This window comes from Ascaphus truei, chromosome 3 (assembly GCF_040206685.1).
Source record: "Ascaphus truei isolate aAscTru1 chromosome 3, aAscTru1.hap1, whole genome shotgun sequence".
Lineage (NCBI taxonomy): Eukaryota > Metazoa > Chordata > Amphibia > Anura > Ascaphidae > Ascaphus > Ascaphus truei.
Genome location: NC_134485.1, coordinates 198,150,577 through 198,174,394, shown reverse-complemented (window position 1 = coordinate 198,174,394; position 23,818 = coordinate 198,150,577). Strand labels below are relative to the sequence as shown.

General features: G+C 42.0%; 1 protein-coding gene across 4 annotated transcripts in view; it reads left to right on the top strand.

Moving 5' to 3' along the window:
* Positions 1-23,818, top strand: part of TPST1 (tyrosylprotein sulfotransferase 1) — a 269,597-nt gene that overhangs the window by 172,607 nt on the left and 73,172 nt on the right. For all 4 annotated transcript variants that reach the window (XM_075589911.1, XM_075589914.1, XM_075589913.1 and 1 more), the window contains exon 3: positions 4,010-4,208. In XM_075589911.1, the coding sequence (XP_075446026.1) occupies positions 4,010-4,208 (199 nt within the window). The remainder of the gene's footprint in view (positions 1-4,009; positions 4,209-23,818) is intronic.

Here is a 23,818-nt window from a genome sequence, read left to right as displayed (position 1 = left end):
TACAGTATGTTGGAGAATTACAACATTTTTTAAAAGAGAGAGTTGCAAAATGTTAAATTTGCTATATAATACCTTATCTATCACTGCAAACTTATTGCTGAATGTGAAAGAAGATAAATAGTGCACCACTAAATTGTGGTGTATAGTTAGTAATGTGTTATAAAAATAGAGGATAATGATTAGCCAATTGGTGTAGTGAACATCCGGGAAATATAATATATAAATAACAATAATAAAATAGTGTGGGTGCACTAAAAATAGAAATTAACCCTAAAACACATAAAGAAAGCCCATGAGTAAACACAAGTCCAATCAAAGGTCAAAAGTCTCATCTGAAGTGAAACAGGTGTTCCAATTCTTTACTGAAAATAGGGGTCCCGTGCATGTGCTGCTTTCTGTTATATGTTTTCCCCTCCTTCAATACATATAAAGAGAGAGAAAAGCGAGCGCACAAAACGCCCAAAGTGTAATACAATTTAATAACAAAACATCTAAAAACATGCGGTGTCCAACTCACAATATCTTCATAATTAAACGGCACACTTTTAAGGGGAAGTGTGACACTCGCTGACTAAGTCCTGCAGATTTTATGGTGTCGTCCCCATGCCTCTGCCTGCCGGTGTGTTCGAGCGGTGCAGTCGCCCCGTGACATCACCTGCTGTGGGCTCCGTCAGTTTGTAATGCGGACAGCAGAAAGAACCAGGACTTTTCCACAGGAGTTTGGAATGCAGCCAATAAACAAATTAACCCTAAGCGTTTTGTGGTTAGGATCACTTCATCAGGGTAGATTATTGATGAATACCTGAAGATGATCCTTAAACTATTGATTTAGCTATTTGTTTTCTGTAAAGCACAAAACATCTCTGTCCTTCCAGAATACAAATATGTAATCAGGAGGAAACTGAAAAAGTAAATACAATGTACAGAATAATAAGTATAGTATTTAAAAATAGTAAGTGTGAGTTGTGGCCACAGAACACACAACAAGCAGATGGGTTTTCTTGTTCGTTAGCCTGATTAAAATTATATAGGAAGAAACATATGAGGAAGAAAAGACATCCTGTCAGCGAATCTTACTGTAAACTATGAAGGTAGCTTCTTTCCTCTTATGTCTGATTTTTTCTTATTTTCTATTAAAATCCTTTAACCATTCTTGTGCTGCTGCATCTGGGAGATGAACGCAGAGCCATTTTTTCCAGGCACCTACAGCACTGAATGTTATCAGTAACCCTTCCACCTCCCAACAACTACTGTTTCTGCCAATGTTTATTTAGCACCTGGGATTGCGACTCAGACATTTGGGGTACGAAATCCCTGTGAATATCTAAACTGCAACAGTATATTTTATGTTTTTAACTTTATTAAATCCTCCTACATAATGTTTAGGGTTGATCAGTTGGCCACTGGTGAGGCTAGATGCAGTTGCACAAAATATTTACTGTACTAGTAGAAATATATTTGAGTTATGATCATTTCTTACAAGTAGAAGTAAGTGGGAACAATATAGAATAAAAAAGATAGCAGGGCTGAAAACAGTTAAAACCAAGTAAGAGGGGATACAAGAATGATGGGAGGCAGAGATCCTCACTGTAGTTGTATTATTATTGGCCTACTTCATGTAGCTAATACACAAACAAGTACTATCCAGAAGTGACACTGGAGGTAAACAGATTGACTCTCCATTGCTTTTACTGTAACTTACAATTCTTAAGTTGATGGGAGTACAAATGCAGCGGCCATTATTCAAACACATCTCAAAATGGATTTCAAGATCTCCCCGTGATCCCCACAAGTTTTGCCGGGGCAGACTATAATGGCCCATCGGATTAACACTACAGACCATTGACTGCTTTAGTAGCTTATCATGCACATATTATATGGGTATGATGTACTACTATAACAATCAATGGGTACAGGGTGAGTATTGTGGGTCCTGGGTGAGTAGCTGGGCAGGGTGGGTTAACCCCTTAATTACTATAGCGGTTATTAACCGCTAAGGTGATTAAGGGACTAGGGACCATTAGAATGTATTTTGCTATGTATGCTTTCTGGCAACGGAGGACAAGGACCTGCAGTAAGCTGACAAGGACGCCCTTCATATTGCCAGGGGTAAGTAGAATGGTTTTTATTTACTTTATTTATGCTGGCTAGCTAATGTTGTGTAATGGGCAAATAATCTATTATCCATATCTGGATAATAGTTATTTTGCCCATTACTGTACTGTATGTGTTTGGGGGAGCTGTATTGATTTAAATGTAGGCCATGTTTATTTATTTTAAATACAGGATTGGTACCGCAGGCCAGCAGGGACCCACTGGGACCACAGGAGGACCCCCGGACGCCCACGGTTACCACACGAGGAACCCCGGATGCCCACGGGGAACCACCCGGGGACCCCCAGACACCCACGGGGACCACCCGTGGACCCCGTTGGGGCCCGCAGGGACCACCCGTTGACCCCATTGTGGCCCACGGGGACTCACAGGGACCACCTAGATCCACGGAGCCTAGCGGGTACCACCCGGGCTGCACTGTGGGGCCTGCGGGAACCCTTGGGGACCACCCAGGGACCCCCGACGCGTCACCGCTCGGGATCACAATCCTCTTGCATCCCCTGATGGCTGACACGTCATAGGGCGTAGTGAGCCTTTCAGTGAGGAGGGACTCGGGCCAAAGTTGGGAGGAAGTCAGGATCTGGTGAGTGACGCGGCCGCGCGCGCTGCTGACCGCGGAGGTTCCTCAGCCTTATTGTTGTATAGTGTTGCTTGTTACCATGATTACTAATTTATTTTCATTTTAAATATTACATTGCCCTGAAATGGTTCAAGCAAATTGTCTGAAAATGTAGTGCAAGTTGCAAAACAATACGTTTAATGTTTTGTATCCAGTCAATGAGAGGTTCCAGTTAATATTTTTTTTAATCACTTTTAATAAACAAATATTCCAAGATGGGGGCTGCACCAATGTGGTTGAAACTTTTGGCAGATATAAATTAGCAGGCCTCGACAAACTAGAGCAAAACCCACTCCCCCCCCAAAGTAACTTGCCCCATCCCACCCAAAAGTAACTCCCTCCCCCCTCACGACTCTTACCTGCGGCGGGTTCCGGCAGCGTGGTGCGATGATCTCCGTCTTTTACTTTGCAAATTGTAATGTTTCCCCTGCAGGTCCTGGAAAAATGGTTGCACGGAGTCAAATGTCACGCGTTTCCATGGCAATGGGATGTTTTGCTACGTGGCACGCGTGACGTCATCTAGGGTCCCATTGCCATGGCAACGCAGTGTCATTTGACGCCGCGTGGCCATTTTTACAGGACCTGCAAGGGAAATATTACAATATGCAGGGGAGAAGACGTGATCTCCTCACCTCGCCGCAGGTAAGCACTCGACAGCGTCCAAAATACTCTCGCCTGTGGTGTGCAGGCGAGTGCATTTGTCGAGCCCTGTAAATTAGGATAGCGGAAATGCTGAAAATAACCTCAAAACGTCATCAGAATCGTTTAAGGCGTTTGACCTGTGGAGAGAGAACACACAAACACACAAAAAAACAAAAAAAACAACACACACACCCAATGTGGCCACGAAGTCTAGTTGATGTCTTCGCTTTGCTCATTCACTCATCCAATAATAATAAAATAAGTTGAATAATGTTTCTTATGTGGATCCTATGGATAGACGGACAACATTTATAAATATTTACATAATTGTGGAAATGTTCATAAAGCATTGTTAAGTTACATAAATACTTGTGCAAAGCTGCCCAATAATAGAGGTTTAAATATTCATACCTAAATTTATATGGTATTTAGTAAGTCGCGTTTACTTTATTTCATTGTTTATTGATTTAAAAACATCTGAATCAAGCTGATTTGATTGACTATAATATTTGATAATAACAGAACTATAGTCAATGCTAAATAATTTTTTCAAACTAACCATCTTTTACAATGGAATGAAATTCATTTTTCCTTGGTTGGTCACTTCATTGTCCTATTTATTTTTCTCCCCAGAGTTGAGCGATCCACTGATCAGGTCATTAAACCAGTAAATGTGGAAGCTTTGTCAAAATGGGTTGGGAAAATACCAGCAGACGTTTTGAGAGACATGCCTGTCATTGCGCCAATGTTGGCCAAACTGGGGTATGACCCGTATGCCAATCCACCCAATTACGGAAAGCCAGATCAGACGGTTCTTGACAATACAAGACGGGTAAGTCTATATTAATTTCTGCGTTTTATTCATACACTCCATACTGAAAGACACAGTGTGTTTACTAGTGAGGAGTCCAATGCAGGGTGATAGGCTTTTTGAGATACAGTGCTGAAATAAATTTACATGAACAATTCCATTCATTTGAGACTGTAACATGGGCTCCTACTGTACATTTTTGCTGGGTAATCTAAATATTAGTGTGAATACCTGACATGTTAGTTACCTGCTCAGATGAGCAACTAGATGGGCCAAAACATCAGGATAACTTTCAGTAGGGGGACAGGTAAAAAATAAAACGTCACTTGCATAGCATGCAATTTCCCATTTAAATGTGTGCATATGCCGCTATTGATCTAAATTCGTACATGGGGGAGGAGTAGCTTAGTCAGTAAAGGCGCCGAGTTTTGAAGCAGGGGAGCCTGGTTCAAATTTTGGTGTCTGCTCCTTGTTTATTTATTTATTTATAAAATGTTTTACCAGGAAGTAATACATTGAGAGTTACCTCTCGTTTTCAAGTATGTCCTGGGCATAGAGTTAAGACAAATAATACATAGTTACAAATACAGTTACATAAATGAACAGGGTATACATTATATACAAGACATTGCGTGCACAGTTAATGAAAAAATATATTATCGGCTTATGTAACAGTTACAGACCAGATTAAAATGTGAGACAGGCTTAGTTTTGAAAGAACTTAAACTGGTGGTGGATGTGAGAGTCTCTGGTAGCTTGTTCCAGTTTTGGGGTGCATGGTAAGAGAAGGAGGAGCGGCTGGATACTTTGGTGAGCCTTGGGACCATGAACAGTCTTTTGGAGTCAGATCTCAGATGATAAGTGCTGCATGTGGTAGGGGTGAGGAGCTTGTTCAAATAGATGGGTAGCTTGCCCAGAAAGTATTTGAAGGCAAGACAGGAAAGGTGAACTTTGTGCCTAGACGCAAGTGATGACCAATCTAGTTCTTTGAGCATTTCGCAGTGATGTGTGTTGTAGTTGCATTGGAGAACAAAACGGCATATTGAATTGTAGAGGGTGTCAAGTTTGCTAAGGTGGGTTTGGGGTGCTGAGCCATATACTATGTCTCCATAGTCGATAATTGGCATTATCATCTGCTGTGCGATACGCTTTCTGACCAGCAGACTAGGGAGGATTTGTTCCTGTAAAGTACACCTAGTTTGGCATAGGTTTTGGATGTCAGGGTATCAATGTGCATCCCGAATGTTAAGTGGGAGTCAAACCACATGCCCAGGTATTTAAAACTAGTAACAGGAGTTAGGGTGGTGTAAGCATTGGTTCTGATCTGGAGCTCAGTCATTGGAAGCTTTAAAAATGTAGTCTTGGTCCCAAATACCATTGTTACAATCTTGTCAGTGTTTAAAAACAGTTTGTTTTGGGAAATCCAGTTTTCGAGTCTCAAAAAGTCAGACCTTGGCAAGTCACCATATCTCTCTGTGCCTCAGGCACCAAAAAATGTAGATTGTAAGCTCATCTGGGCAGGGACTGAGTCTCTAAAAATTCCTATGTGCTGCATACTGTGCACTATACTGTAATTGTGAAGTGCTTTGAGTCCCATTGGGAGAAAAGCGCTATATGAAATAAAGTTTATTATTATTATTTATACTCGCATACATACTCCATATCATTTTCTGTATTCATATACTCTTAACGTTTAAATTCACGCACACAAATTATTTTCTGTTTTGTTCCAAAAGTTACATTTTCCATTAAAGCCTATAAATACATTGATTATGGGAAGGATCTAGAAAGTCTTCTAACTGAGTGAGACTTCTGTTTGTACCTGTACAGTATGTATATCTTTTTAATCCTTTTATTAGTTTTTGAGTAATATGAAATAATATAAATTCAATAATTAAACATACATAGCAGAATGATGTATCTGTATCAATATACTGTATAAAATATTTAAAACACCGAATATCATACTGTCATCATCCATATAATATAAATGTAGCATGAAAAAAAACTAAACATATTCATATCTACTGTACTATACTTTTATCCTCCCATAACCACCCCCACACACACACACCACACACACACACAAATACAATAGCTGATATATTATCCAAGAATTTTGTAAGAACACTAGACATTGCCACATTAAAGACACCGTGTCGATATATGAGACCTCTTCTTTTCAGAACAAATAAAAATATTCATATATGAAAAAAACAAAAGAAAATTATAATCTATATACAGTACTATAACTCCCAGCATCATCTGGTCCCGTTTTGATAGAGTTATTTATAAGATAAGAAAGGAGACCAGATATCCATAAACTTAGAATGTTTCTGTCGTAAGGGAAAAGTAATGCTCTCTAAAGCACATATTACCCATGCTCTACTCCAGGGGTGGGCAAATTTCTTGCCTTGCGCCCCCCTGCTGGCTCATGCCCCCTACTCGTGCCCCCCTTACCTGCTCTGAAGCATCAAATGATGCTGCGGAGTCATGTGACACGTCGCCGAAGCTGACTGAATCACGGTAAGTGAAGGTGCAGAGGCCTCACGCGGTCCCCCAGCATTTAATTTAAATGCCTTGGGGAAGAGCGCAGGGCCCTTGCAACCACTGTGCCCCACCAAAAAAATCAAGGGGGGACACGCCCCCCCAGTTTGCACACTTTTGCTCTAGTCAACCATTGTGTCATATTTGGTGCCTATACATTCTTCCAGTTAGAGGCAAAGCACAATTTGGTGGGGTCATGTGACGTCACGGCACGTGACTCCCGCAGCGTAATTTGATGCCGCATTGCCACAGCGATGCGTCACTGAAGCCGACTGGATCACAGTAAGTGAAGTGGCAGAGGCCTCGCTCGGTCTCCCGGCATTTAATTGAAATACCTTGGGGATGAGCGCGGAGCCTCAGCAACCGCCGCGTCCCACTAGTTAGAAGCAATGCACAATCTGGCGGATAATAGTAAATGTGTGATTAGAAAACTGGAGTTAGATTTAAGGACACTTTTTATTCACATCTACTGCACCGAACAAAACCACTAAAGGATCGAACTGGAGACTAAAACCAGTAATTTCCTTCATGACTTCTAAAACTTGTATCCAAAAGGTTTATATTTTAGAGCAAGACCACCATATATGAGAAAAACTATCCATCCATGGAACAGTTGCACCAACATCTGTCTGAGGCTATAGGATATATTTGTTTTAATCTGGACGGTACCAAATACCAACGAAAAATAACCTTATAGGTATTTTTACCTACAGTTTGAAGAGTACAAATGGATGATGAAGATGCTCTAAACCATATTTCAGACCATTGAGTATCAGAAATGGTATACCCCACATCTCTTTCCCAAGCTGAAAAGTACTTAGGTTGTATGTTACTATAGATGTGAATAAGTATATTGTAGATAGATAATATAAGATCTGAAGTAGATGTATAATGAGTAATTGTGTCGTTTCTTGTATTGCAGCTTTTTTTAATATTTAGTTGTGATATCCAATGTCTAATTTGAAAGTATTGAAATATTCTAGTTTCTGCCCAATCAAAATCAGATTTGCATTGCATAAAATATTTAATCTGATTCTAGAAATAAAAATTGGCCACTTTATGCCATCCTCCAGACTCCCATGGATCATATACAAATCTGCGGCCAATCCTGGAGTAAATTCTGGATTTTGCAATATTGGAGTCAGAGGAAAAGGAAAAGAAGATAGTTTGAATTTCCTGAATGTTGAGTCCCATATCCCTTGTGTAAAGCTAATTATAGGATGTTTATATATTTCTTAGGTCTATGTTTTTTAGGTAACCAAGTAATTGATTTATATATATTATATTATATATATTTATATATTTTTTATATTTATTTATTTATATATTTTTTATTTATTTATATATTTTATATTTATTTTTATATATATATATATATATATATATATATATATTTTTTTTAAATTTTTAATGTTACCTGAACTGGGGGGTTCCATGGAGCTGGTCTGCAGTCACCTTACCACAGGGGACCCTCTCGTCTGAGATTTTGGCCAATTTCTTATTGGTGATTGACACAAACTGCAAATATCTCTGGAACCAAGTGTTCCCTGGAGGTTTGGGGACAACAGGTAGTATAAGAATTTTTTTTTTGGTTATTTCACCTACAACACATGACCTGTATATGGGATGAGGGTTAATACATCGCTATCACCTTCCGCAAAGGTCCCTCAAATGAACAATATCTCCCCTCAATCCATATACCATCTGTCACGAACAGCACACTTGTGAGCATGTGATATATATACAATAAGGGTTAATTCACACGGCTAAACTAGCTAACTCACTTTTCTCTTGCACAAGTTACAGCTGAACCCCATTATAGCGCGGTGCTTGGGGTCCAAAGAATGTGATCGCGTTATATGTGGATCACGTTACAATAATTTTTGGGTGAACATTGCACCCCTCAGGGGCTCCGCAGCTGCCAGAGGGGGAGAGCTGGGATAACTCTCCCAGCTGTCCCAGACCCGGGGGTGCTGCAGAACGCCCACACTGGGCTGACCCTGCATCAGCTGGAAGCTCTCTCCTCTCTCTGCTTGTGCCTTCAGCTTCCAGCTGACAAGGAGAGAGGAAAATCAGAGTCAGCTCCCTTAAAGAGACAGTGTGTGTGTGTGTGTGTGTGTGTGTGTGTGTGTGTGTGTGTGTGTTTGTGTGGGGGAGGAAGAGAGTGTGTGTACAGTAGAGGCAACTCTTATTCTAACAAAAACCAGTGGCAATTCCCCAAAAAACCCAGGAAACACCCAGGTACATTCTGAATACATGCCTTAAACTTTCCTTAAACTAGCCCCAGCATTTCTGCATTGATTAATGGCCTATCAGATTAACAGCGGGGGTCCCTGGCAGTCCCATTCAAACTGAATTGGAATGCCAGGGATCCCTGCTGTGTTAATCCTATGGGTCGTTAGTCAATGCAGAAATACCTTAAACGTGCCTCAAACTAGCCCAGAACATACCCAGCACATACCCAGCACATACCCAGAATATAACCCGGCTAGTTTACGGCAAATGTTAGAATAAACGTTGCCTCTACTGTATGTGTGTGAGAGGGGGGAGTGTGTGTGGGGGGGGAGTTTGTTTGTGTGAGGTGTGTGTTTGTTTGTGTGTTGAAAACCACTGCTATAGACTAACAATATAGAAACAATGTACAATTGTATTGTTTCAAACTTTTATTGGTGCATTGTACAATAAAGTATTTAAGACACAAATAATCATGTTGTACGATAAACACAATTTTCGTCCATACATAAACACATACTGTAGATACAGTATTGTACTCACAACTGCTTTTCTATGTGTTACATTACAGTTACATTCCTGTTTAAAATTAACGATGGGGTTATAACTCCAAAAAAAGAGAAAACAGTGTAATTCAACTACTACGGAAAAGCATACCGTACATTAACAAACAAACTTGAGAGTAAACTTTAAGGTGCTTCATTTTTTTTTATAAACTATCGAGGGTTGACTGTTTCATTGCATCTCTTTGCTTCTTTTTAACAATTGCAATCAAGCATTTTAACTGTAAAACTGAAATGGAATCTACGTTTTCTGTTTCACGAAATTTAAGTCCAGTTTGCAAACCTGCGAGCACCTCTGCGATCCTAGGTGGCAGCTCTGGTTCCTCGCCCTCATAGTCTTCGGATGCATCCAAATCATGATTTTCGCTAGTAATATTTTCGATTATTTCTGAGTCAGTCATATGCTCATAGGTAAGACAGCTGTTGTCCCCATCTACCCAAGAGTCTATCGTGGCCCCAAATTCCCTATGAACGAACGGTTCTAGTACTCTTTCTGCATTGGTCATGTTATTTTTTGTGAGGCCTTCATTAATGTAGCTTTCAAAAAATAGATTGGCGTCGGCGACTTATTCCTCTGTAAAGCCCTCAAGTAATTCTCTTATCACTGTCACTGGCCTACCTGGAAGTTAGCCAGTACCAGATTTGCACCAGTTATGTTTCTCCAACATTTAGAAATGCACATTTTTTGGTTGCTTCCCATGCTTCACCACCAATGTAAAAAACTTATTTTAGGTTTAGCTTCTTTATAAATGCAGTACCAGAATCCTCACGCGTGATTATTCGCAGTATTAGCGTCTTTTGGAATTTAATCTTGAACATTGATATAATGCCTTGATACAGCGGCGGTATTTTTGGGCAAGTAGCTTACTCATTTTTTGCCATTTCTGCTTATCAGGCTATCGGCAGACGGATGGGCAGGGCAGTTATCTAGCAACAACAGAGCTTTGGTATCCGACCTTTGTTGCCATAAGTGTTTAAGTACGTCGGGTACGAACTGCTGATGAAACCAGTACATTCACTCTGTCTTTCATTTGTTTAAACCTTGTTTTCGCTGATCATCATTCTTTCAAGCCAGAGTGGTATTCTGTAACATTTTGTAACACAGTCCGGTCTTATCGCAGTTATACACCTGTTCTGTGGTATAGCCACCATCTTCAATTATCTTCTGAAGCTTGGCAGGGTACGAGCATGCAGCTTCATCGTCAGCTGAACGTATCTCTCCTGATATAGCAGTTTTGGTTATTCCATTTTGCCTTTTAATGCGATTTAGCCATCCACTACTAGCTGTTAATGAGGTTGACTCATTTCCGTGAAGTTGATTGTGAAACATTTTGCAGATGGGGGCCCAGACAGAGGCATGCCTTCTGATCTTTCTTAGACAAACCACTGAAACACAGCTTTATCCAACTGGCTGTCTTGAGGTTGCTGCAAACGATTCCGTTTCAGTCTATCGTCTGTTTCTATAGACTGCATTACAAAGTTTCTCCTCCTCCTTTTTCTATCCACGAACTGTAGACTCGTTCACACCTAGGTCACTCTAGCCACTTGGGTTCGCAACAATTTTTTCTTCTAAAGTAAACTTCTTCCATTTGTTTGAAGTTTCCGCCATTTCTATCTGCCGGGGGGGGAGGGGGGGCGGGGATAAAAACGGAAATAGAGGGGTTAAATTCCTGAGGCTTTTCCTGGCACTCTGACAGCCCAGTGGGTGGTAGTATCAGACTGACAGAGATCTCCCAGAACAGAGAGTTCCAGTGTCAAATGACGCCACAGGGTCACAGGACTTCGCGTTGCCATGGGGACGTGACGTATTAAGGCCCCGTGACATCATTTGATGCCTGAGCTGAGGAGGAGGGGTGAGGGGGGCGCAGACAGCAAGCTCCCTGCCAACTGGCACATGACAATCCCTGGTCAACAGGTGAGAAAAGAAAATGGTATGGTAGGGGCATGGTACTGCTGCGGCCGAGTTTATTTGAGCATTTGCCCGGTCTGGGCCGCAGCAGTAACCAGGCGCGCGCCGGGATGTGCCTGGCGCGCGCCGAAGCCGCGGAGCGCCCTCCGATCAGGGCTTTCTCCCTCCGCTCGCCGGGTCCGCCGGGTCCCCCGGAACCCCCTGCCGCCGTCCCCCACATCGCGGGACACCAGGGCTCCCTCGGGGAGCCCTGGACGCGCGTGCAGGGGGCGCAGGCACCCGATGACGCGTGACCGCGCGTCGATGACGCACGGCACGCCGAGGGAGTGCGGCTAACATGCCGGGGCATCCCCAGGCTTGCGGAGCTAGCCGCACTCAAATAAAATGTGCCGCCTCTGTAGGAGATCTGCTGCATATTATTGGGAGCCACGTTCACATCGCATTATAAGCGGATTTGCGTTGTAATGGATTAATTTATATTTATCCTTACTCCATTGCAATCTAGCTGCCACCAAAGATAAACGCAAAAAAAAGTAGTTCTGCCAGGGTTTTTGTCCCTGTTTACTAAAGAAAAACTATGCACTTACCACGCAAAAATCAGTTATAGAAAAATGTGTCTGAAAATTTAATTTATTCTCTACAAAGCGTGCAATCAGAGCCCAAAGTATTACTTATTAAAGTTTGACTATAATATACAAAAAGACAGTGCTTAGGTTACGGAAAAATTATTATAAAAAGACAATATAGTTAGAACAATGCACGCAGTTTCTTAAAATAAAAAAAATAATATTGAAGAATCCCTATACATTACCAAATGTCATAGGTTCTTCCCAGAGAGATCACTGACAGAAAATATGAGAACTCACCAATCTGATCCCAAAACAAACCTCTGTTGAATTTTGATTTTCATAATACCTTTGTGAGTCTTACGTACTATACTTCTACCATTGAAACCAACATAAGCCCACCCCTGTCATAATCGGCTCTGGCTGACATTTACGACCTAAAAGATAAAACTCTGTCTTGTCGTTTAAAGTCTGCCTCAATATATAAAAGATCTCAATAATTTATCACTATAATACTTGGAATAACGTGATTCATATCAATAGGTTCAGGCGAGTTTGCCGAATGTAACAAGACTATTTTGACCGACTTGCTTCTAAGTTTGAGCGACAAATTTATATCTGTCCCTTGCCACCTCCTAAACATGAAGGGTTTGGCCTTATTGCATCTGTCTCATTGTAACTGTTACGAATATCTATTCGATATTCTTCAAAAATTTGGGAATAACTTCTTATCCACGCCCCCTGATCCCTCCAAAGAATGTATTTGAAGGTATCTTTAAAAGTGTCCTGTTTATTCTAGTGTCAGTAAATCCACATTTTAATCCCATCTCTGGACAAAACAGATGTCCTTATCTGTAGATTTTATCAGTTCTGTGCAACACAGTCCGGACTTGACAGGCCATAAAAACATTTCTTGTGTTGTTAAGGCAATTTGTAACCAAAGTTAACCCCAGAAGTGCCAGATACTGAATATCTTCTGTCATTTTTATTACACGGGTGATAGCGGCTTTAAAGCAAACGTTTGTGCTCGTTCAGTTTTATTGTCCAATTAAAATGTTTTATTCAAAAAGTTTGCTGAAACAGATCATGCAAAATCACCATGATCTAAACGCTTATACAGTATTTTAATCATTGCTACATTTTGCTCCTCCATGAAGGGACTGTACCGTACCTTAAGTCTCCATTGTCCTGCTAGATAAAACATTAATTGATTAGGGGATCTTTTTTTTTGACAGGTGGAGAACAGTATTGAATAGAAAACATTTCCTTTATGTACTTGGTCCAAGGACATTAAATAAATTGTGAACGTATTACTGTACATAACAGTTTCTGAGCTTGGCTGATTATTGGTTCCATAGCAACCATGTTTTGCTATTGCCACTCGATGACAACATCTGTTGTGAAACGCTGCTTCGAGCCTCATTATCCATGGGTCCTGGGTTTATTAAAGCTTTGAGTAACTGGAAGACTTTGGTGATTATTTATGAGTTGGTCTTAATTAACTCAGTGTGTGAACCATTTTAACTTTTCCTTTTGGTTCCTAAACTATTGAAGTTTCTCTTTATTTTATATTGTGTGAGTTATTATTCCATACATATCTTCTTCTTTGAAGCAGTCAACATTTTTCGAACCTCATTAAAATTGAAACGTACGCTTTATGTTTTTGAAGTGTAAGAAGAAACATTCTTTACTAATTTTGCTGTCGACACAAGGAAATGGTGGTGGCAGCAGTCTTGGAATGTTTCAAATTGGGCTTCTGAAGCTTTATGTGATTGAATGTAAAGTTCCTTAACATTTTCCATTTAATGCTGTGAGAAAATTACTGCATCATTAAAGTCGCCTCGCAGAGAAAAGTTGTAGACTTTCTTTTTTCTCCTGCAAGTTTTACACTGTGAAATTTAAGTGTTCTTCTTTAGTAGGAACAATTTGTTGTTGAGGGAATAAGAAGTTATAAATATATTTTATTTAAATGGCACTAAGTTTCTGCAGTGTAGCACAATTTGAATAAAGTAGTAAAACAGCAGTATTATACCTAATAAAGGGACCGATTGATGCAGTGGTACAGAAGTCATAGAAGAGATGCACAAGCAATCAAAGAGAACCACTCCAAATATAGATATGTTGTAGTCATATGTGCAATAGAGCTGCAATTTCTATCCTCATTTTATCCTCTACCATGTAATGTTTTTTTTTTCGGAACCGTCATTTATACTTATTGACAAGTATATACTGTATCTCTCTATTATATTACATCTGCATTTCCACTTTGTTTTGATGACATCAGAATTCTTCAACTAGATTTTACCAAATATTCTAGATCATTAAACATTTAAAGTTGGAGGGCCAGACCGGTATTGCAGTATTATTGTACATGTATTTAAGACACATCTATATTTCAATGAAAGTGGATGTTTTGCACATTTTAATATTTGTATCAGATATTTACATGATCTCATCTAAAAAGTGTACTGTATTTCAGTGTGGAAAATCACAGTAGTAGTGAAACTAGCAGAAACCATTCCCGCTGCATGTCACTGAGAAGCCCTTCATGAGCCTCAAATTGAAGAACATTAGATTACACTATTGCAATTTCACTTTAAAAATAACCTTAGTTGTCCCTCTACAATTTCCCTCTGCAACAGGAAATCCCGAAGCCATGGAAGTACAGTATAGAATACTACTTTTGTAGGTCCTTGACATGTGCTTGTCCTAGAAAAGGGGGGTAATGAAAAAGTCAGAAAATATTCCGTATTTTATTAAACTGGCACACAAACAGTTAATTGTAGCTACAAGTACAGCTTAAAAATAGATGTATTCTTTATATGGGGGTCAGCCACCTGCCCTTGTGTTCTGTGTTTATCTAGAAATAAGCTTAACCTGAGGTTATAAGTGATGGCCCACTTAAATGAAATGTGTATACAGTTCTATGAAGTCTGGTGACAGTACCCAGACTTACCAGAGGTCCTAGGGGGCCAACTTCAAAGGAGACCTCACATTCTTGAAAGATCTTCTAAACAGCTGCAAAAAGGGGACAAAGGTAATTTAGCATTTTCTTATCCATTCTTAGAGAATTCTTATGAAGTATCTGGCATACCTTCACAGGTAACAAGGATGTGAAATATGTATTTATAACAAGGGAACTCAGCTGATTAAATTGTTACCAAGAACAACAGGTTGGTCCATGTTAGATCTATAATATATCTGATATCTATTTTCTCATGTAAAAATAGAAGTCTTGTTGGCATATTTGATATCTACGCGTGTATATTAATTATACAAACACAGCAGGTTGTTCTTCTAAATATTATAGAGATGCAGTTTTATGTTTTAATTTAAAAGAAAATGATTTTCCCCCTGTCATAAAAATGTAATTGGCTTCAGATTGATGAAAGGTGGTGGGGGGGGGGGGGGGGGGGTTGGGCTAAGGATACGCATCAACAGCGAACTATTCTCTACTACTTTTTGTTGGGTTGCAAGATGTGTAGAGAATTTCTGTGTTTTGCAACCCTTGCTTGTTTTCTAACCCATATGTAAGGAGTTTTTAGGCGACAACTCTGTTCATTTGGAGGTAGTGCGCTTAATATCTTGCTTACTGCACCACAAGCAAAGTGGATAAACATTAAGGGCCAATGTAGTTATTACATTATTCCTAAAATCCCAACATTGTTCAATTGAAAAAAAATCTATAGAATAATTGCAAAGAGTGAGACCTTAATGTAGACATAGAAACCCAAATGCACCTCCAATATGGCAAATGATTTGGTTCATATTTAGATATGTAGTACAATATTTTGGCTGTTGGATGTGCAATGAGACTTCGTTGTTGTACATTTGAGATCAGTTTCCCAGTAGCACTCCAGATGGCAGAATTCAATAAACAATTATATATATATATTGTGACAAACGGCTTACTCCGGGGCTCCGTCGTTTGTCCGGGACTGTTTAGAACACGGTCTTTTAGGGTAGGTTAAATGATGAGGCGTCACGTACTGTTCCTTTAAACAGGCTATGCCTGGTTTATTCAGTCCCAGGCACTGAGACTGCCACAGTGCATACAACAGAAAACAGATCAAAACAAAAGCTGCTCACCTGAGCGATAACTTAACTTAGATATCCCTGACTCAGGGTTGGAAGTGGCTTTTCCACTCCCAACAACAAAACAAGGTACTTTTGCAGTCTTACACAAATGAACAGAAAGATTGAACTTGTTTGGGGAAGAGGCTTCTCCCCTCTGTAGTTCAGCAGCCTTCCAGCCTCCTGGCTCTTGTGGAGAGACCAGAGCAAACAGGAAATCAGTCTTTCATACCTGATTCCTAATTAGCATGACAGGTGACAGAAATCAGGCAGCAGACAAACTCTGGTCTGGATCTCTCATCCCTCAGTTCCAGCGCTTGCCAAACTGTGGGATGGAGTGTATGTATTATAAGGCTGCACTCCCAGGCCAAACAGGATAGAAACTGTCTAGTATCCTGGGAGCCCTATATACGGAATTTATTACCATCCCCTGGTTTCTGTCACATATCCTCCCCCCCAGCTCAGACCTCGAGGGATGAGCGACCATGGATATTAGGGAGTGCATCCTTGACAACCCGTCAGCATTGCCATGTTTGTGCCCTGACCTGTGTTCCACAGAAAATTTAAAGGGTTGTAGGCTTAGGAACCACCTGGTCACTCTAGCATTCTTTTCCCTGTTTTGACACATCCAGGTAAGGGGTGCATGATCTGTGACCAACCGGAATTTTCTCCCCAACAGATAGTATTTGAGCGTCTCTACAGCCCACTTTATTGCGAGACACTCTTTCTCTACTATGGAGTAATTTTTCTCCTGGGGATTTAGTTTCCTACTTAAATAAAGGATGGGGTGCTCCTCACCTTGAGACTCCTGGGAGAGTACCGCCCCCAGCCCTACCTCAGATGCGTCGGTTTGGACTACGAACTCTTTGGAGAAGTCAGGTGTGACCAACACTGGTTGGGCACAGAGAGCTTCTTTCAGGCTTCTAAAGGCCTGTTCGGTTTCGGGGGACCACTTTACCATTAGCGGTCCTCTTGCTTTTGTGAGGTCAGTTAGTGGGGTTGCCTTAGTTGCAAAATTGGGAATAAACCTTCTATAGTACCCAGTTAACCCCAAAAAGGTCCTTACTTGTTTTTTTGTAACTGGCCTTGGCCAATTTTGTATCGCCTCCACTTTGAGTGTTTGGGGTTTGAGTAAACCTCTGCCAATAGAATATCCCAGATACTTGGCCTCCTCCAGACCAATAGTGCATTTAGCGGGGTTAGCAGTTAGTCCAGCAGACCGGACTGCGTCAAGCACAGCTTGGACCTTTGGAAGGTGGGATTGCCAATCTTCACTATGGATTACCACATCATCCAGGTAGGCAGCAGCATACCGAGCATGTGGTTTTAAAATTTTATCCATCATTCTTTGGAATGTGGCGGGAGCTCCATGTAAGCCAAAAGGCAACACCTTATACTGAAAGAGGCCGTCTGGGGTTGAGAAGGCTGTCTTTTCTTTTGCCCTTTCTGTGAGGGGAACCTGCCAGTACCCTTTTGTTAGGTCTAGGGTTGTGAGATATCGGGCTTTGCCCAGTCTCTCTACAAGTTCATCTACCCTGGGCATAGGATAAGTATCAAATTTTGACACCGCGTTTAGTTTCCGGTAGTCATTACAAAACCTTGTTGTACCATCTGGCTTTGGGACTAATACTATAGGGCTGTTCCACCCACTTTGGGATTCCTCAATTACACCTAGTTTTAGCATTTTTTTAACCTCTAAACTTATAGCCTTTCTTTTGGCCTCTGGGATTCGGTACGGTTTAAGGTTAACTCGGACCCCCGGTTCAGAGACTAGGTCATGTTCAATTACGCTAGTTCTACCTGGCCGTATAGAGAAGATTTCTTTGTTTCTTCTCACTAAATTCTGAACCTCTCGTTTCTGATGAACAGACAGGGTTTCAGCTATGCTAACCTCTGGGTCAGTTTCTTGATTCTCTGACGGACCTGGGGGTACTAGGGTTAACAAGACCTCTCTATCTTTCCAGGGCTTGAGTAGGTTTATATGGTAAATTTGCTCAGGTTTCCTCCTACCTGGCTGCCTTACCCTATAATTTACTTCTCCCACTCTTTCCAAGACCTCATATGGCCCATGCCATTTAGCAAGGAATTTACTCTCCACGGTGGGAACCAGAACTAGTACCCTATCACCTGGAAAAAAAATTCTGACCCTAGCACCCTTATTATACGTATTCCTTTGTGCTTCTTGAGCTTTCTCCATGTGTTCCCTCACTATGGGTAGGACTGCAGCAATGCGGTCCTGCATTTGGGCAACATGCTCTATTACACTTCTGTAAGGGGTAACCTCGTGTTCCCAAGTTTTTGGCTATATCCAGTAAGCCCCTTGGATGTCGGCCATACAATAGTTCAAACGGGGAGAAGCCTGTGGATGACTGGGGAACTTCCCTAATGGCAAATAACAGGTATGGTAACAAACAGTCCCAGTTTTTCCCATCCTTATCGACCGCCCGGCGTAACATGCTCTTTAAGGTTTTATTGAACCTTTCCACTAAACCATCTGTTTGTGGATGATAGACTGAGGTTCTGAGATGCTTGATTTTTAGGAGTTTACATAGCTCTTTTGTTACTTGGGACATAAATGGTGTTCCCTGGTCAGATAAGATCTCTTTAGGAATTCCGACCCGGGAAAACAGAAGTACTAACTCTTTTGCTATGTTTTTAGCAGAGGTGCTACGTAGGGGAACTGCCTCCGGATATCGGGTAGCATAATCTAATATTACCAATATATGCTGATGTCCCCTAGCAGACTTTATTAGGGGTCCTACTAGATCCATAGCAATCCGGTCAAATGGTACCTCTATTATGGGAAGGGGTACCAATGGGCTGCGGTATGCTTTGAACGGGGCGGTGATCTGACATTCTGGGCATGAGGAACAATAGTTTGTAATTTCTGCCAGAACCCCAGGCCAATAAAAGCTTCGGAGAACCTTTTCTTTTGTCTTTTCCACCCCTAGGTGTCCCCCCAATGGATGACTATGTGCGAGGTGTAATACTACGTTACGGAATGTCCGTGGTACCAACAATTGTTTAGTTGTAACTGATTTTCTTTTATCAACCCGATATACTAGGTCGTTCTCTACCTCGAAGTAGGGGTAAGCAAGTGACCTATCTGGTTGGCCATGAGTACTATTCTGGTCCCGTATATTTCCCCTTGCTACCGCTAATGTGGGGTCCTCCCACTGGGCCTTCTTAAAACTCCCAGGACTGACCTCTAGGTCAGCGAGGGTCTTATCCTGTACTGGGGTGGTAAGTGCCTGATCAACATCTTGATTTGGGGTATTCCCTACCAAAGTAGTGATGGGGAAGGGAATTTCACAGCACTCCTCCTTTTCCCCTTTCTTATTTGGGCCCTCGTCAACCTCCATTTCTGAAAAAGGGAAAGGATTTGTTTCTTCTAACACTTCGTTATGGTCTGCTATTGAACTCTGGGCGCTATTCTGAGCTGGGGACCACATTTTTAGAAAATGGGGAAAGTCGGTCCCTATTAACACATCATGTGCCAGTTTGGGTACAACACCCACCTTGAAATCTAAAGAACCAAATTCTGTTTAAAAAAAAACATCAACAGTGGAATATTCATGATTATCCCCATGTATACAACAAATTGCCACTCTTTGTGAACTGTTTACCTGTTTCTTCTTAATGGGCAATAGGTATTCGGACACTAGTGTGACCATACTCCCAGAGTCAAGAAGTGCCCGAACCCTCTTACCATTAACCTTTACAAATGCCCACAGATGGTTATTCAAGGGGTCCTCTGGGCTAGGGCCCATACATTGGGACAACAGCGAATAAGGTTCCACGCTGTTGCATTGCATGGGCTCATCATTTAGTGGGCAGATTTTTGCTGTGTGGCCCCTCTCATGACAATTTACACATTTAGGTACATAGTCTGTGTCCCACTTAGAGCCTTTTCCCGGCTCCCCATGTTGGCTATTGCCCTTAGTGTGCGAACCACTGTTGCTGGTGCTGCGTGAAGGTGGTCGCCGCTCTTCAGCTCCCCTTAACCCCGGTACCCTTTTACCGTCTCTGGAAGAGTCCTGGAACCTCGGGTAGTGGGGTTGCTCCACGACTGTGGGTTGCGGGTGCTCTCCTGCTGCATTGTACCTTTCTACGAGGGCCACAAGCTCATCCGCATTGTGGGGGTCACTCCGACTGACCCAATGGCGTAAGGCAGAGGGAAGTTTCCTCAAGAACTGGTCCATGACCAACCGTTCCACGATGTGGCTTGCTGAGTTGATCTCGGGTTGTAGCCACTTCCGGGCGAGGTGGATGAGGTCATACATCTGGCTTCGGGTGGCTTTATCCATCGTGAAGGACCATGCGTGAAACCTTTGGGCGCGAACAGCCGTGGTTACGCCGAGGCGGGCGAGGATCTCGAACTTCAATTTTGCATAGACGTTAGCTTCGGCTGGCTCTAGATCAAAGTAAGCCTTCTGGGGTTCGCCGCTTAGGAAGGGTGCGATTAGACCAGCCCACTCAGCTTCTGGCCATCCCTCTCTCTGTGCCGTGCGTTCAAACGTGAGAAGATAGGCTTCCACATCATCCGAGGGTCCCATCTTCTGAAGGTAGTGGCTTGCCCTGGTCATTTTCGGAACTGGGGCTGCCGCTGCCAGTGGAAGGTTACTGATAGTCTCCCTCAGGATCTCGAGTTCCTGCTGTAAGCCCTGAGCGAACCGCTGTTGCTCCTCTTTCAGCAAGCGGTTTGTCTCTTGCTGGTTTGCATTCGCCTGTTGCAGGGCTTCATTCGCGTCTCTCTGGACAGCGACATTGCGTACCAGCGCACTCACCACGTCTTCCATCTTGTTTGGAGAGAGAGAAAAAAAACCTTTTTTTTTTTTTTTTTTTTTTTTTCTTTAAAGTTCTTTAACCCCCAGACCTTTTAGTGTTCTGCCCGCATTCTCCACCATATGTGACAAACGGCTTACTCCGGGGCTCCGCCGTCTGTCCGGGACTGTTAGAACACGGTCTTTTAGGGTAGGTTAACTGATGAGACGTCACGTACTGTTCCTTTAAACAGGCTATGCCTGGTTTATTCAGTCCCAGGCACTGAGACTGCCACAGTTTAAACAGAAAACAAAGCCAAACAAAAAGCTGCTCGTCTGAGCGATAACTTAAACTTAGATGTCCCTGACTCAGAGTTGGAAGTGGCTTGTCCACTTCCACCAACAAAATAAGTACCTTTGCAGTCTTTAGACAAACTAACAGAATGAATGAAGCGATTTGGGAAAGAGGCTTTCTCACCCCTCTGCAGTTCAGCAGCCTTCCAGGCTCTTGGGCGGGGCCCAGAGGAAACAGGAAACAGGTCTTATATACCTGAACTCTAATCAGCATGACAGGTGACAGAAAACAGGCAGCAGACAAACTGTGGAATGGAGTGCCTGTACCACGAGGCTGCCCTGTTCAGCTTAGACAGGACAGAAACTGTTCAGTATCCTGGGAGCCCTGTATATGGAGTTTATTACCAACCCCTGGTTTCTGTCACAATATATATATATATATATATATAAACAAAAAAGAAAAAAGCAGCGCCTCTATTAAGCCAAATCAATAAAGTGCATGAACTGTATATAATAATAAATTATAATAATATATGATAAATAAACAATATAAACTATATAGTAAAAAATATATATTCAAATCAATAAAACTGTAAACCATGAACTTATTAGATAAATATATAAATATGCAACATAAAATATCAAAAACAGAAAAAAAAGGTATAAAAACCAGTCCTCAAAAATAAGTCCAATAATGATGTGGGTTCCGGTATGGAGGGTCTCCGGCAGCTCTCAGTGTGGTCAAACCAAGTCCACAGTGAATCTAGGGGGGAAAAAAAGGAAGAGAGAGCGCACGCCCATAGCGTAAAATTGTATTTTAATGAGGGGAGGGGGAAAGGGGGGTAAAAAATGCACTCACAAGGGTACAATAAAATCAAGCATTGCGGGATATAATCACCACCATCTGGTATGTGTCTGCAACGTCTTGGGGCAGTCCCTGTCTTGCAGTCTCAGGATCGTACTCCTAAACAGATGTCCAGAGCAGATGGTATTCACTCCTGCAGTATAAGAGTCCTGTAAGATGGCTCCGTGTTGTAGGGGCTTCTGCAGCAGTTGCGCATGGATCAGTCCGTTCCAGCGCTCGTTGATGACGTCAGTGTCAATGCGTCTGACGTAATGACGCTCCCTGACGCGTTTTGTCACTCTCGGGTAACTTTCTCAAAGGGTAGACCCTTTGGACATCTGTTTAGGAGTACGATCCTGAGACTGCAAGACAGGGACTGCCCCAAGACGTTGCAGACACGTACCGGATGGTGGTGATTATATCACGCAATGCTTGATTTTATTGTACCCTTGTGAGTGCATTTTTTACCCCCCTTTCCCCCTCCCCTCATTAAAATACAATTTTACGCTATGGGCATGCGCTCTCTTCCTTTTTTTCCCCCCATATTTATATATATATATATATATATATATATATATACATATACATTTTATTCAATTGTGCCATCTGGAGTGCTACTGGGAAACTGTCTCCCCTGCTGAAATCACTCTCCTTGCTTCCTATCAAATCACGCATCTTGCACTCAATTCTCCTCCTTTTAAAGCTTTACACTCTTCTGCCCCTCCTTACATCTCAGCCCTAATTTCTCGCTATGCACCATCCCGACTCTTGCGTTCTGCTCAAATATGTCTTCTATCTACCCCCTTTGTATCTAAAGTCCTCTCCTGCCTTAAGCATTTCTCACTGACTGTCCCACACCTCTGGAATGCCCTTCCCCTCAATACTCGAGTAGCACCCACTCTAGCCACCTTTAAGACCCACCTTAAGACACACTTGCTTAAAGAAGCATATGAATAGCACTGTGGATAATACTAGACACATGATACATAAAGCTTGGCCCTCTGCAGACGCAGTTACCAGAATGCCCTCCTACTGTCTCTGTACGTTCTTCCTACCTACCAATTAGATTGTAAGCTCCTCAGAGCAGGAACTGCTCTTCCGAAATGTTACTTTTATGTCTCAAGCACTTATTCCCATGACCTGTTATTTGTATTACTTGTTACTTATATGATTGTCACGTGTATTACTACTGTGAAGCCCTATGTACATTAATGGCGCTATATAAATAACGAACAATAATATATGAAAAAATAATATACATACATATATAAAGGGAAAAACCCACTCTCCCCTACCCCCCCAAATGTAACTCGACCCCCCCCCAAAAATCCCTCACCACCACCACCCTCCCGACTCTTGCCTGAGGCGGGGTCCGCCTGTGGGTCTAGCGGCATGGTGCGGCGATCTCCATCTTCTCCCCTGCAAATTGTACTCTTTCCCCTGCAGGTCCTGAAAATATGGCCACCTTGTTGCCATGGTGTAACAGGGACTTATCCCTGTTGAAGAAACTCTCTCTAAAATCCAGCAGGGATCTGGCTAAGTGCAGCAGGCAATTAACAGACTCCACCTGGCCAAATAAGTTTCTTAGAAAAGCCTCCTGTCTCTAACAGGAGAGAGATTCCTTAGTCCACACCTGGGCTGAACTAAGGAAAAGAAGATGTCTTGATGCACACAGAAGGACTGTATGCTGCCAGCAAGACAAATGGGACAAGACATCCATACCTGGACACAGAGAGTGTCATAGCACACAAGGATGACGACACAGCCTTCCCCAACAGAAACCCCAGATACAGATATATAATGTTATAATAATGTGTGTGTGTGTGTGTGTGTGTGTAT